The 16,588-nt window shown below is 34.5% G+C and overlaps 1 protein-coding gene across 1 annotated transcript in view; it reads right to left on the bottom strand.

Annotated features, from left to right (window-relative positions):
• The window catches only part of CFAP69 (cilia and flagella associated protein 69), a 52,906-nt gene that overhangs the window by 24,187 nt on the left and 12,131 nt on the right, over nt 1–16,588 (bottom strand). Inside the window, exons 2-9 of the mRNA XM_058181718.1 lie at nt 16,249–16,311; nt 15,805–15,864; nt 12,157–12,269; nt 9,162–9,238; nt 7,665–7,763; nt 4,369–4,518; nt 4,074–4,251; nt 3,245–3,368 (exon numbers count right to left, since the gene is read on the bottom strand). Coding sequence (XP_058037701.1) covers nt 3,245–3,368; nt 4,074–4,251; nt 4,369–4,518; nt 7,665–7,763; nt 9,162–9,238; nt 12,157–12,269; nt 15,805–15,864; nt 16,249–16,311 — 864 coding nt within the window. The remainder of the gene's footprint in view (nt 1–3,244; nt 3,369–4,073; nt 4,252–4,368; nt 4,519–7,664; nt 7,764–9,161; nt 9,239–12,156; nt 12,270–15,804; nt 15,865–16,248; nt 16,312–16,588) is intronic.

Below are 16,588 nucleotides of genomic sequence, written 5' to 3'. Positions count from 1 at the left end.
TTGCCTTAAATTTAACCTGAAGTAATAATTCAGAACTATTTGCTCAGAATTATCTGTTAAAGAGGCGTCTAAGCATTCTGAGAAAATACCAGACCAGAAGGAGAAGGCACAATAGAAAAAAATAGTACATTTTGAAATATACCAAAAATTGGACTCTTAAACTGGGAAGATGTGGTACTGGGAAAGCATTTTAAAACGCTGGTACTATTTACTTATAAAACTGATGCTGCTTTTATAACTGATTTACAATAAAAATGATTGACTAGTGGCAATACTGAAATTTAAGTTGAGAGTGCCACCTGCTCATGAAAGGAAAAATTACAAGTCTGGGAATACCTATATGAAGGACTGTGAAAATATCTATTGGGTTATTCTTAAGTACCCCATGATTACTGGAGACTCAAATATGAAAATAAGGAAGCTGTTTAATTAAAGGGATCCCTGAATGTTATGCTAGAAGATTAAACCTATAAAAGGGGCACAAAGTGGCTTTTGATAACCTATGGAATTATCTAATTGGAACTGATTGTTTACCTATAGGATATAAAGAACTGGGAATAGCGTAGTCCTTGAAGGGCAACTTAAGGACTGAATAAACAGTTCTTGGACTGATGGACAAAAGTTGAATTTTATAAAACAAAATAAGATGCTTTATAAGGAAAAAATGAACAGAATTTCAAAGGAGATGGCATTACTTTTTCAAAACACAAAAGACATCATGGAGAAAGGATTTAAGGAGATTATGGAAAAAGTGGAAAATACCATATGAGGGATGATGAGTAAAGACCAAGACTCCCAGGAAAGGGAGGAGTCAACAGAAGAAATGGAGGAAGAACAAAATGACAAAGAGGAGACAACAATGGAAATAACAGTGACTGATGAATTAAATCACAAGGAAAATGTATTAAGAGAGTTGGAAGATACTTTTGAAAGGGAGATAGGGCCCTAGGCAGAAATTTTGGAAACTAGGCAGTGGAAAAGGATACAGGTGGGAGAAATATCTGTTGAACAGCCAAGAAGCAGATGCAGACAGAGATAAAGATTCAAGAAAGGAATGTGGGAGGCAAGCCAAAAAAAAGCATAGCAATTTAAGCACTGAAGCAGGCAAGAGACAATGGATAGATGATTTATTTTTGTTATTCTGATTTCCTTTTCCTTTTCTCTCTCTTTTCTTTTTTTAGGTAGTTGACATGACTAGAAGTTAGGTAGGATAGAAAGAAAATGTCTTTTAATAAAGGGTGACATGATTAGAAGTTAGAATAAGAGATAGAAATAACAGAAGGGGGAATATTAGTGCATACACCTTTATGCAGGGGTGAAATGCTCCTGGTTTGGACCGGAGTGCCCGATCGGTAGTGATGGCGGCAGGTGGTTCGAAGAACCAGTAGCAAAAATCCCTGGCCCCACCCCCTGCCCCAGCTGAGCTGTGCCATCATCAGAAGTGTTTTTTTAAAACTTTTAAAAGCATTTTTTCTTCAGCCAACATAATGCTTTTAAAAGTTAAAAAAAAAAGCCTTTGATGATTGCACGGCTCAGTTGGGATCGTCAGAACCCTTTAAAAGCTTTTTTTTAAATAACCTCTTTGGCCAAAGAGGTTGTTAAAAAAAAAAGCTTTTAAAAGGCTCCTCTGGCAATCCCAGCTGAGTTGTCTGATTGCCAGAATCTTTAAAAAGCATGTTTACAAGTTCTTCGGCAGAAGAAGTTGTTAAAACAATCCTTTTAAAAGGTTCTGGCGATCAGGCAACTTCAGCTGGGATCGTCAGAGAAGCATTTTAAAAGGTTTTTTTCTCTCTGACGATCCCAGCTGAGTTGCCTGATCATCACAGGCTTTTAAAATCTTTTTTTAACAACCTCTTACAACAGCCCCCGCCCATGCCCACCCAATCACCTGGTCCCCACTTGCCTAATTGCTGCTTCTTTTGGGCTCGCTAAGCCTTGTTTTGTTTCGGCTACTGCAATCAATTGCATCAGCTAGCAACTCAATCTGCCTGCCTCCAATTGGGTAAGTTACTGTTGTGGGGGGAGCTTTAAAAAATAGTTAATTGGTTTTTTTGTAAGGAGTTTTTTTTTTAGACAGCAATTTAAAGTTAAGAAAGTTTTAAATTTAACTGCTTTTATCCAAAAAATATAAATAAAATAATAAAATAAAATATTTGTGCAGCTTTCTGAGATTTGGTGTGTTTCTGTAGTGTTTCATTCTAACTACACAAACACAAAATCTCACAAAGCTGTATGTGGCATTTTGTGTGTGTGTGTGAATCAGTTGTGTTTGTTGTGTGTGTGTAAAGTGTGAAAGTTGGTTTTTGAGCTTTTTGTGGCTGTGTGAGGTTCCTGCTTGTTGCAGGGGCCATTTTGGGTGAAGTGCAGCTGCTTTTAGATTGTATATGAGTCAGTTGTGTTGTGTTGTGTGTGTGTAAAGTGTGAAAATTGGTTTTTGGCACCTCATATTGTTTTGTTTATTATTTTTATTATTTATTGTTATTGGCCATGCCCACCTAGTCACCTGACCACCAAGCCACACCCACCAATTAAACCACGCCCACAGAACTGGTAGGAAATTTTTTTAGATTTCACCCCTGCCTTTATATAATAAAATAAATGCAATAACAAGAGAAAATATGGAATAATTGAATAATGCAACTTAATATAAATGTATCATTATTAGAAATATATAAGTTGATTGAATGTAATAATTATGATTAATTCTACTAGTTTTATTTGTATTAGAATGTATGACTCCCAGGTGCCACACTGTTGATATTGATATGTTTGTAAAAAAATAAAAAACTTGTAATAAAGAAAAAAAAGAAAAACTTGATATTTGATCCAATGATATTTTGCAGTTATTAGGTGTAAAATTTAAAATCTCATTTTAAGGTAAGAGAAAATGTCAAGATTATAAGATTACCATATCTTCTACAAGTTTTTCAGTATTAATTCTATTTTCATAGGAGTTAATTTTTTATCTTCTGTGTCACAACTTTTGAAACCTTATCATTTAAATATATTTATATTTATATTTTAAATATAAAGCAAGACCTTATAATGCCTGCCATATTTAACTGAAAACATAATTATATATAGAATTCCAAGACAAGAAATAATTATTTAGAAAAAGGTAAATGTGTTTTAGGGAAGAAAGGTTGTGGCTGTATTAAAAAAGCTGGCACAATGATGTTAACAGAACATGTAACTGATTTTCAATTACTTTTAATTGCCAAAATTCAAAATCAAGTATACATACAATCATCGGAGCTCCTGGGTTCTGAGCAACAAGGGTAGCTATTACCAAAATGTCATTTCTTAACTGACGATCATAATGGCGGAAACCGTGTATGAGTAAATTTGTAAATGCTTCCTTCAGAGCACTAAATAAAACAACACAATTATATATCTTAATACCTATACTTTTTCTAATTGAAAATATAATATCATTCCTACATACTGAAATTCTAAACAGTACTAAGTAGTCCTCACTTAAAGACATTTATTTAGTGACTGTTCAAATTTAAGACAGTGTTGAACAAATGGTAGGTCCCAGGGGTGGGTTCTACTTACCTTTACTACCAGTTCACATCATGGCCCCGCGCACACTCTTGTGCATGCGCAGAAGAGTTTTGATGTTTGGGTCAGTGGGAGGAGCCTCCCACCAGTTTTACTACCTGTTTTATAGAACTGGTCCAAACCAGGAACAACCCACCACTGGTAGGGCCTCTAACTTACAGTCACTGGTCCTCTAAATTATAGTCCTCTAAATTACAGTCACTGCAGCACCTCCATGTCATGTTTTTTGTATTTTTGTTCTTTGGTTTAATATACACCTTTATATAGCAAAGGTTTAGAAGGCAGAAAGTAGTTAGTCCATAATCTACTGATTTTAGTATTTTAATAATGTAATAAATAATTTATTTTATATCAATAAATAATTCAAATAGAATGAAAGCAATTAAAAAATGCTTGTTCTACCTTTCTTTTTAATGTATATGAGAAATAGAAGATAAAAATGCCAGTTTCTAATTTATAAACTAGCATTTAAATTTAGGTTTATATATAGTATTTTAAATAGGCTTAACTGTACACATTCCAAGTTACTGAGCTGTTCAATAATTTGTTCCTTGGAGGTTTTTTCTAATAAATTCCAAAGGATTTCTGAGGAACGGAATAATAATTGCCCAGAGGGGTCAACTTCATTCAGATGAGAACATAATATTCTTGGTGCTTCAGCTTTCATCATAAGTTTACAATTTGCTTCTGAAATACAAAAGGATTGATAATTAGCTCCCTTCAAATTGCCAGCATTGTACTGAAAAAGAAAGTAAAATAGATAAGGATTAGCTACAATATTTTTTAAATATAAATCATACTAACCAGAAATAGAAAGATGTTGCAAAGTTTTAATGATCCATAATTTCTCAGAAAGTTGATTTTCAACAAGTGTTAGTGACAAAACCAAAGTCTCTGCTAAACCTCCTAATTCTACAATCTGCTTTTTATAATTTGCACTTGTAGATTGATAACCTGTATTAAGAAAAATTGGAAGAAGCCCATCAAATTACTTTAAGGCAAACTAATTCTTTTCTGATTTTATTTATTCATTAGATTTATAGCCTGCTGTTCTCCAAGAATTCATGGTGAAATGAATTTCCATGTCTGAGAATGGAGTTTTCTACAGGTAGTCCTCAAGTTATGACCACTATTGAGTCCAAAATTTATGTTGCTAAGTGAAACATTTGTAAATGAGTTTTGCCCCACTTTACAATTTTTCTTGCCATAGTAGTTAAGTGAATTATTGTAGTTATTAAGTGTTGTTAAGTGAATTCCCCATTGACTTTGTTTGTCAGAAAGTCACAAAAGCTGATCAAATGACTCCAGAATATTGCAACTATTATGAACCAGTTGCTAAACATCTGAATTTTGACCATATGACATGGGGATGCTGGAAAGGTTGTAAGTATGAAAAACAGTGCTAAGTCACTTTTTAAAGTGCAGTCACCTTGAACGATCACTAAATGGACTGTTGTAAGCCGAGGACTACCTATCGTTTAACACCTTAACTACCACACTGTACTCCCAAGCATTAAGATCATTGACAATAATAATTAACTTAAGTTTCAAATAAACAAATTTATAAACATTTTATAGAATTTTAGAATTGATAATTAAATATCAGAGTAAATAAATGTGTGTTTTACTTAATTAAAGTTAGGATATTATTTCTTGATTGTATTACTCATTTTGATTAAACATGAAGTAATATATTAAGCTTGTTTATTCCTTACAGAATGAAGGATAATAATAGAGAGAGGGATACATGCAAACACAATTCAGAAATGGTAACATAGGAGGAACCTTATTATTAAGGTTAATCAGCACGATAATTACCAGTAATTGTTTCATATTAGAACTAATAATCAAAAACATTAATGACTCTAGAAATCAGGGCCTGCATTTTGTAGATGGCATATTTCATAAAGATAAAATCAGGGGTGAAAAGCTACGGGTTCGGACTGGATCGGGAGAACCGGTAGCAAAGATTGAGGACTGTACCACTAGCAATTGCTGGCTGGCCATGCCCACAAACCGGTCTATGGCCCGCAGCCCTGCCATGCTTCCCTACCTTCCACACTTCCAAACTCATTGTTTGGAGCATCTAAGGAAACGTCTTCCAATTCTTCAAGATCGACTTTAAGAGCTCTGAGAAGCCGACAGCAAAAGTAGTGGCAGCGGGGGCAATAGGTGTGTGTGTGTGTGTGTGTGTGTGTGTGTGTGTGTGTGTGTGTGCGCGCACCTCTCCTCAGTCCTCCTCTCCCAGCAGACAGCAAGGGCTTCGGCACCTCCTCTTTTCCTAAGAGGGGCGGTACCTGCCTCCAGATCCTTGCAGACAGACAGACAGATAGACAGACACACACACACGCCTATTGCCCCTGCTGCCACTACTTTGCTGTTGGCTTCTTAAAGTCGATCTTGAAGAGCTGGAAGACGTTTCTTTAGATCGCCAAACGTCAGCAATCTAAGGAAAAGTCTTCTTACACCTTCTCCTCCCAATCCCCCCCCCCAATTTTTCCATTTCTGAGCCTGGACTCCACTTCTTACACCTTCTCCTCCCCATTCCCCCCCCCACCCGTTTTTCCATTTCTGTGCCTGGATTCTGCTTCTTACATTCTCCTCTCCATTCTCCCCCCCCCCCCTCATTTTTCTATTTCTGTGCGTGGATTCTGCTTCTTACACCTTCTCTTCCCATTTCCTTTTTCATTTCTGTGCCTGGATTCTGCTTTACACCTTCTCTTCCCATTTCCTTTTTCATTTCTGTGCCTGGATTCTGCTTCTTACATCTTCTCCTCTTCATTCTCCCCTCCTCATTTTTCTATTTCTGTGCCTGGATTCTGCTTCTTACACCTTCTCTTTTCCATTCCCCCCCGCCCCACATTTCTCCATTTCTGTGCCTGGATTCTCCTTCTGCAAGAGAAGGCTCCGATGTTCGCTTGGGTGATGGAAGGAAACTCAAAGTGTTAGGGCCTTCAGAAGGGCAGAAAGTGTTTCAAAATGTGCAGCTGCTGGCTCTAACAGTGAGTGATGTCAAGTTGGCCACGCCCACTGGGTATGACCACATGACCACCAAGCCAACCCATCAAGCCACGCCCATAGAACTAGTAGCAAACATTTTTACATTTCACCCCTGGATAAAATTATGAATAGTTATGTCTATCCAATGCATCAATGTTGGAAATAACTGGATTTTCAATGGGACTGATCTATTATATTTAAAATATACAAAATAACTTCTTTAAAAATAATTAAATTTAACAAGATATGAGAAAGATAAGTAGTCTATTGAAGTAAAACTAAATTTATTACTTTATTATAAACTGAAGTAACAAATGTGGCTAACAAATGTGCTGGTGGCTCAGCAGACTAAGTCTGTCTGTTATTAACAGCAGCTGCTTGCAATTACTGCAAGTTCAAGTCCCACCAGGCCCAAGGTTGACTCAGCCTGCCATCCTTTATAAAGTAGGTAAAATGAGGACCCAGATTGTTGGGGGCAATAAAAGTTGACTTTGTATATAATATACAAATGGATGAAGACTATTGCTTAACACTGTGTAAGCCGCCCTGAGTCTTCGGAGAAGGGCGGGATATAAATTCAAATTTTAAAAAAAAATGTGTTTGTGATCTAATTCACAGTTTTACTCAGAATAAGCATTTCTCCATAGCAAAGAAACAGTGGTTACATATATTTTCTTCATCACACTTCTAGTACAGTATATTGTGTGACATTTCATTCAGACATTTGATGCATAGTGGTTGAACTATATTTGTAAAGATAAATATTTCCTCTGTCCAGTCATATCCGACTCTAGGGGGCAGTGCTCATCTCTGCTTCTTAGCCGAACGAGCCAGTGTTGTCCAAAGACAATTTCTATGGTCATTGGTCAGCATGACTCTATCCCAGGATGCTGTTACCTTCCCACCAAAGTCGTATCTATTTATCTACTTGCATTTGCATATAAGATTTCATGTGAAATATCTGTATTCTACATGATGTAACAGATTTTCTTCACAGCTTATTGCTTTCTCATTTATTATATAGATAGGCTGTTTATATTTTTTAACATTGTAGTAAACTAATTTTATTAAAATATATCAAAATATAAAATAACTCTTACCTTCAAATTCTTTTACTGGTGGCTCAGCATGGTAAAAACTAATAATGCACTTACATATTTGTATTCTTATTTGAGAACATGGCACTCTGATCAAGTGACCTGAAACAAAAGGCAAACTGTAATACACTTTTATGACATTCTGTTGCATGAGTTTTATTTTTTTATTTATATATGAACATTATATGCATTTCTTCTCAGTATTTAGTTACAAAGTTACAATGTTTTGTTTCGAGAGCTAAGGAGGAAGAATGTATCCCACTCTATTATACAATTTCTCTTTTTCTCTCTCTAAAATTATAACCATTGGATTAATAACTATTTAAAGTTACAATGGCACTGAAAAAAGTGATTTATGACTACTTCTCATGCTTATGACCATTACAGCATTCCAACAGTCATATGATCAAAGTTCAGGTGCTTGGCAACTGGCATATATTTATGATGGTTGCAGCATCCAGGGGTATTGGAATTGTCATTTGCAATCTTCCTAGGGAATTTCTGACAAGCAAAGTTAATGGGGGAGAACAGATTTGCTTAACAACTGCATGATTCAATTAACAACTGTACTGATTTGCTTAATAACCATTGCAAAAAAGTCATACAATGGGGCTTGGTCAATTAATAACTCTCATGCTTAGCAACAGAAATTTTGAGCTCTATTGTGGTTGTAAACAAGGACTACCTGTACATCAAATGGAGTTTTCTTTTTTTAATCTCTTTTCCATTTTTTATCATCAGTACTGATTTGAAAATATGAAACAATCCTAAATAAATGCAATTTCTACTCTTACTACTGTCATTTCCAATTTGGTACTTCCTAGATGAACTGGATTACCACTCCCTTGATATCCAGTTAGCATAGCTCACAGCCTTTCTTAATAATTGGATGAATGCAGTTTTTTTTCTTTGGGCAATTTTTCTTGAGATACATAACTTGACAAGTTTCCCTCTATTGCAATATGCTATGATAATTCAAAACAATTATGCAATTTTGCAATATATCAAGAGAATTCTGTTCAGAAAGATGTATAGTCCTCAGTTTATGATTGATAACTTAATGGTCATACCAAATATGATTGGCTCTAAATAGGTGCAGTACATTCCATAAAGCATTTCTGACTGTAAAATGCCATCATACTGCCTTTTAATTCAGAAGAAAAACAACTAGCTCATCTTTATAACTGGTTGCAATGTCAGTGGTCATGTAAACAAAATTTGTGAAGGTTTTTTTGCCAGTTTCCAGCATTTTTTGTCAATTTCTGGCAAAAGGCATAATTCAGAAGAATGGGTTTAAAAGCATTGCATTTGTTTAATGAATATGGATTTTCTTAACATGATTCATTCATTCATTCATGAACACTGCAAAAAAGTCAAATAATTGGGTCCAATAACCCCATTGAGTCAAGTTACAAATGTAATGAGTTACAACCATTTCAAATTGTTGTCCTAAGTTGAGGTCAAGTTATATAAGGAAGGTATGTCAACATAAAATATTACCCAATTGTGCAATTGATTCTTGAACTTCTTTAGCATACTTTCCTTCATCAGATAACTTCTTTTTGTAAAATGGTAACCTGCAGAATTAAATGTATCAATTATTACAGATGTATTTTAAAAAGCATGAGAGAAATAACAATACTTGAATAATGATGATTACAGTTTTCATGAAAAGATAAAAATGTATGTTATTTCTAACTACTAATTTCACTTTAATATTTTCTAGATCTGCCAACTATATATGGATTATAAACCTAATCCATATGCTTGGATTATGAATATGACCATGGGTTTTTCCAATCTTAATCTAAGACTCTGAAATAGTGCAATCCTCTAGCTGTGTAGCAATTCTACCAAGGATAACCTGAATGAAAAACACTGAAGAAAAACATTAAAAGATACTTTAATGCTACTAAAAAGTTTAAAACATACAGTAAGAAACTTTGGTTCATTCCTCTCTTCAGGAAACAGTTATGAAATATTTAGATTTTTGCAACTGCATTATTATAACTAGTGAATATTTATATGCCCACTATGTGGCAGCAAAGTTAAACAATGTAAGTGGAGGAGAAGACATAATCTTTATTTATTTATTTATTTTGTCACAACAATATACATAAGCATCACACAAAAAGATTATATAGTATATAAATATATATATGAAGAAATATAAAGAGGTATAAGCATATATATATATATATATATAAAATATATATATAAAGAAAAAAAAGAAAAACAATAGGACAGGAACGGTAGGCATGTTTGTGCTCTTATGCACGCCCCTTATGTTCCTCTTAGGAATGGGGTGAGGTCAATAGTAGAAAGTTTTTGGTTAAAGCTTTTGGGATTATGGGAAGAGACCCATAATCCCAAAAGTCAGGTAAAGTGTTCCAAGCACTGATGATTCTGTTACAGAAGTCATATTTTCTGCAATCTAGATTAAAGCAGTTAACATTAAGTTTGAATCTACTGGTTGCTCTTGTGTTATTGCAATTAAAGCTGAAGTAGTCTTTAATAGGAAGGACATTACAATAGATGATTCTATGAGTTAAACTTAGGTCTTGTCGAAGGCGACGGAGTTCTAAGTTTTCTAAGCCTCGGATTTCAAGTCTGGTGGGATAAGGTATTTTGTTGTTTTCAGAGGAGTGGAGAACTCTTCTTGTAAAATATTTCTGGACACGTTCAATTGTATTAAAGAGTACCTTAAAGTACCTTAAAGTACCTTAAAGGTACTTAAGGATAAACTCAGTACATCTGAAGAATTAAAGACTTGAGAATACCTTTCGCACTTTTAATAAGTAGTTATACTAAGATCCATAATATTTACTAAGAATGATTGGTTGTGTTCTAGGAAAACTAGCACACAGTTGCTGTTTAAGTGTGATATGTAGGACAACAAGCAGAACTACTTTTATTGAGTTCCTAAATATTCGATGTTGGGCTAATTGGATTCATTTAAGCTATTAAAATACCTGCAACAGTTAATAAAAGTATGAGGTCTTATATATTAGAAATACTTTCTATTGATTTATTTGTTACTTACATTTTCATTAATTTTATATGAAAGTTGAATCCACAAATTTAGATAAAGGTTTAATATATCTGAATGATATATAAACTGAGAGTTTTCTTTTTCAAATTAATTTTAAATGAAATGTAACATTATAATCTTTGCTCAGTTTATTTAATGCAATCATAATTTGTGGAGAATATTTTCCCCAATATCTAAATTATAATTATAACATTCTAAATGTTATATATGTATATGTCATATATGTCATAGTCATATATATATATGACTATGCTAAAGCCTTTGATTGTGTGGATCACAACAAACTGTGGCAAGTTCTTAAAGAGATGGGAGTACCAGACCATCTTATTTGTCTCTTGAGAAACCCGTATGCGGGTCAAGAAGCCACAGTGAGAACTGGACAAGGAACCACTGATTGGTTCAAAATTGGGAAAGGAGTCAGGCAAGGCTGTATACTATCGCCCTGCCTATTTAACTTATATGCAGAACACATCATGAGAAAGGCGGGGCTAGATGAATCAAAAATTGGAATTAAGATTGCCGGAAGAAATATCAACAACCTCAGATATGCAGATGATACCACTCTAATGGCAGAAAGCGAAGAGGAACTAAAGAGTCTCTTGATGCGGGTGAAGGAGGAGAGTGCAAAAGTTGGCTTGAAACTCAACATTAAGAAAACTAAAATCATGGCATCCGTCCCTTTCAATTCCTGGCAGATAGATGGTGAAGAAATGGAGGTAGTGACAGATTTTATTTTCCTGGGCTCCAAGATCACCGCAGATGGGGACTGCAGCCAAGAAATTAAGAGACGCTTGCTCCTAGGGAGGAAAGCTATGGCAAATCTAGACAGCGTACTAAAAAGCAGAGACATCACCCTGCCAACAAAAGTGTGTATAGTCAAGGCTATGGTTTTCCCAGTTGCAATGTATGGCTGTGAAAGTTGGACCATAAGAAAGGCTGAGCGCCAAAGAATTGAGGCCTTTGAACTCTGGTGCTGGAGAAGACTCCTGCGAGTCCCTTGGACTGCAAGGCGAACAAACAAGTCAGTTCTAGAGGAGATCAATCCTGACTGCTCTTTAAAAGGCCAGATCCTGAAGATGAAACTGAAATACTTTGGCCACCTAATGAGAAAGAAGGACTCACTGGAGAAGAGCCTGATGCTGGGAAAGATTGAGGGCAAAAGAAAAAGGGGACAACAGAGAACGAGGTGGCTGGATGGAGTCACTGAAGCAGTAGGCATGAGTTTAAATGGACTCCAGAGGATGGTAGAGGATAGGAAGGCCTGGAGGAATATTATCCATGTTGTCGCGATGGGTCAGACACGACTTCGCAACTAACAACAACAACAAATGTTGAAGTCATATGCTTTTGCTAAAATGAATATCAATGCATATTATTTCTGGCCACCAAACTACAAGGCTAGTTAATATCAGAATAAAATAGAAGCATTACTTAAGTACTTACCCATACAATTTGAGAATTTCACATGTAATTTCTATAAAAACATTATCCATTGTCTGAATTTTCTCCACACATAAGTTTAAAATTTTAGAGATGTGTGCTAAATCATTCAGAGGCTTATAATGATTAACAATCAAGGAAAATTGTTACAGAAAACACAATTTTGCATAACATTTTGCATTACAAATTAAAAACAAATAAACAAACCAAAATCCCAAACTTTAGTTGTAAAATTAGTAACAATTTTCATGTTGATAACTGTGCTAGAATTCTAATAGTAAAGAGGATAAATAAATCATTCAGACTTACTTAATATCAAGTCTCAGAGTAACACTCTTTTCTCTAAATAATATTTTAATAATTTATGAAAATAGCTGAGTACAATCTCAACTCTAAAATATATTTAGTGCCTTCCAAATTAGCTAGAAACAGTTTTCTTTCATCTCAGACAGCAGCCCATTAAATACACTTATTGGGAATTGCAAACCATAATCTAATATATTTGGGGTGTGCCAGATTGAAAGAGACAGCTAATGGACATATTGGCCATCCAAACTAGCCATATTGGTCATATAATAGCAAAATAATCCTAGATTGTATGATGTGCCCCCATTACCAATCATAAAATAACTACATATATGAGATTCTGCCCTACATAAAATATGCAGAAGTAGAGCCTATTCTATTCAGCACTACACACACTATATAGAAGTTGCTTGCATTATTTGATAGATTATGATATAACCTATATAAATAATGCAAGCAACTGAACAGAGAAAGCAAGTAGGATTTTGTCAATGAAAAGGAGTAAGACATAACAAAAAGAGGGAAACGACCATAGAACAGGATCTTTTATGAAACTGTGTGTTCAGCTGAATATATAAGATAAATTTGGTGAGTCACTAAGCAACATTACTCAGACTCATAAGAAGTGTTTTATAAAATATTCCAGCTGCCTCCCATGGCTAAGACCAGAGAACTGTTAATTTGGATAAGAACTCTGAACCATAAAGCATTGACTGCACTACGCAGGGCAGATCATTTCTTATATATAAGACTTCATTCTTGTTAGCAATAAAGATTTTAAACTATTCATATCTGGCAATCTTCTGCAAAGTTGGGCCAATTAGAAAAGTTAAATGTCTGAAGAGTTAAAACTATCATATTCTAGTGTGAAGATTCACAATGAAAGCTGAAAAGGTAATCTCCAGAGTAAGGCTAATTACAATGGTGTGTCTGAAAATGCCAATTGTGGATTAGAGTGATTTACAGCCTACATAAAGATTGTAAGGGGAATATAAATAAAATAGGAGCATGTTAAAGAAATTTGGCAGCGCATGATAGGAACTGATTAAGAAAACTATTGTCCATGAAAAAAAGAATCATACAAAGAAAAAAGCCCATTGATCCCAGTGGATAAAGGCTACCAAAAGTAAGAGACATAAAATAGTCTGTACCTCTGGGCTTACAAAAAACAGCCTTCAGTAGAAAACATACAAGCATACACGTTACAGAACAGAAGACAGGAAGAAGGATCCCTGAAGGGCAGAGGGGATGCAGCGGTGCCCTTCAACACATAAAAAGATTTGCAGTACTTGGCAAATTCATTAGAATGAAGAACTGAAATAAACCTGTGCTGACTGAACCTACCAGCCTGTGAAATTTGCTGCTTGGCAATATAGGTTAGAAATGTGACATAGTAGCTGTCAAGATGTATCCAATCAACAATCCTTTATTGCTAATATACATCAGGACAAGTAAAATGGCAAATGATGTTATAGTCACATCATAATAGATTTTGAGGCTCTAGCAAGGAAGTTAAAAGACCTGGCATTATCATATATCTTTCCTCTTCAAAGAAATGTATTCAAACAAGAGACAATATACAATATTGCAAATGAATGCTACAATGACAAAATTGTCAGCACAGAAATTTAATTTCTGTGATTTTCTACTGAATGGTGGACATTTAGCCAAAGAATGGCAAGCTTTTATTTTATTTATTTTTATTTATTTATTTATTTTGTCACAACAATATATATAAGCATCACATAAAAAGATTATATAGTATATAAACATATATATGAGGTAATATAAGGAAGTATAAGATATATAAAAAGAAAAAACAAGCAAACAATAGGACAGGAACGGTAGGCACGTTTGTGCTCTTATGCACACAGACCTCTTAGGAATGGGGTGAGGTCAACAGTAGAAAGTTTTTGGGTAAAGCTTTTGGGATTATGGGAAGAGACCACAGAGTCAGGTAATATGTTCCAAGCACTGATAACTCTGTAACAGAAGTCATATTTTCTGCAATCTAGATTAAAGCGGTTAACATTAAGTTTGAATCTATTGGTTGCTCTTGTATTATTGCAATTGAAGCTGAAGTAGTCTTTAACAGGAAGGACATTACAATAGATGATTCTATGAGTTAAATTTAGGTCTTGTCGAAGGCGACAGAGTTCTAAGTTTTATAAGCCTAGGATTTCAAGTCTCGTGGGATAAAGTATTTTGTTGTTTTCAGAAGAATGGAGAACTCTTCATGTAAAATATTTCTGGACACGTTCAATTGTATCGATGTCAGAAATGTGGTGTGGGTCCCAGGCAGACAAGCTTGACCAGGAAGACTTTAAATGAGATCCTGCACATGGATTTGAACAAAAAATTTCTGAAATAGATCTCAGAGGAAGATTTGTGTACTGTACAAGATATTGGGAACATTGTTAACATAGAGCCCATTGAAACATTCATAAAGAACATTGCTTATAAAATTGATGGCTCTTTTTATGTTAATATCAAAGAATATTAACTAAGATTATGAACTATATGGATCAGCTTTGGTTTGAAGGCTGAACAGATCCTACTGAATTGGACCATTCCCAGAACAGCCAGATTGGTGTGGTCTAGATTAATTTTTTTTAGTAGTAATCCAATTTTTATTCATATATTTTTATTTTATATAATGATGATGATGATGATGATGATGATGATTTATTCAATTTTTATACCGCCCTTCTCCCGAAGAACTCAGGGCGGTGTACAGCCAAGATTAAACAAAACAGTACAAAAATATACAATTAAAATACAAATTAAAAAACTTATTATATAGTTGGCCTAAAAACTTTAAAAATATATAAAACTAAAACCCCATTAAAATTAGTAATAAAGTTAAAACCAATAAAATTTAGCCCAGCCCCGCGCGAATAAATAGATGTGTTTTCAATTTGCGGCGGAAGGTCCGAAGGTCAGGTATTTGGCGTAAACCCGGGGGAAGTTCGTTCCAGAGGGTGGGAGCCCCCACAGAGAAAGATAGATCTTCCCCTGGGGGCCGCCAGCTGACACTGCTTGGCGGACGGCACCCTGAGAAGTCCCTCTCTGTGAGAGCGCACGGGTCGGTGGGAGGCATGAGGTAACAGCAGGCGGTCCCGTAAGTACCCAGGCCCTAAGCCATGGAGCGCTTTAAAGGTAGTGATGATTACAATGTAATTATTAATTAATATAATTATTATAACTATATTAGAATGTAATTTAGTAAATAAACAAACTTATCAATTTAAAATAGATAAATATTATTTTGTCTTTTTCTATTCATGGAATAGAAGTATTTTTGGCTTCTAATTTTTCATGTAACAAAACAAGAGAAAAGGATACGATTCCATATTCATAGTGTTTTGCAACCTTCTGACATGCTTGGATCTGTTCTTCTATATTCTTAAAAAAAGTAGAGTAAATAAGAGTAGCAAAAGGAAAATATGTATTTAATATTTGCAACAATCCGCTCTTCAAAGAGATAGAAGATTCAATGTGTCACCAGCATTGCTTTGCATATCTTGTGACTTTCCTCTTAGTTTTGAGGAAAATATGTCTATCAGTTTTAAGTAGGAAGCAAGACAAAGTTATTGTTTTGCTTACCATGGAAGCACAATCCCATAACAACAGCACGTATGCATTTGCAATCATCCTAGAGCTAATAATCTTCTGAATTTTTTTAAGCACTCTATACAATGTATATAGGATATAGTATTACTAGCTTTAAATTCTATTGGAATAAATAGAAATAAGATTCATGCTTATTATTTGTTTTAATATACTTACTGAGTTAGTTTCTTCAAGCAATTTGATCACGTGATCAAGGTCCACATATATGAAGTGATTTTCCTAAAATATTCATTTAAATAAGATTGTAATGGTTAGTAATTTCTATGAATGTAACAACTCTTCCATTTCTTACTTTACCTAGAAAATCTGAAAAAAACTTGTTTCTTTTACTTTTAATAAATGGTATTTGTAAATTTTACATGTTGTATGAGTATAAAATTCAAACAGATAATGTTTTTTTTGTTTCAGATATAATTATGAAGCAACTCTAGGTAAAAACTTAGAAGTTAAACTGGGGGGGGGGGTAAACAATTAAAAAAGATCTACATCTAATTTT

Source organism: Ahaetulla prasina, chromosome 4 (assembly GCF_028640845.1).
Source record: "Ahaetulla prasina isolate Xishuangbanna chromosome 4, ASM2864084v1, whole genome shotgun sequence".
In the NCBI taxonomy this organism is placed as follows: Eukaryota; Metazoa; Chordata; class Lepidosauria; order Squamata; family Colubridae; genus Ahaetulla; species Ahaetulla prasina.
This window is presented reverse-complemented; position numbering and strand designations above follow the sequence as displayed.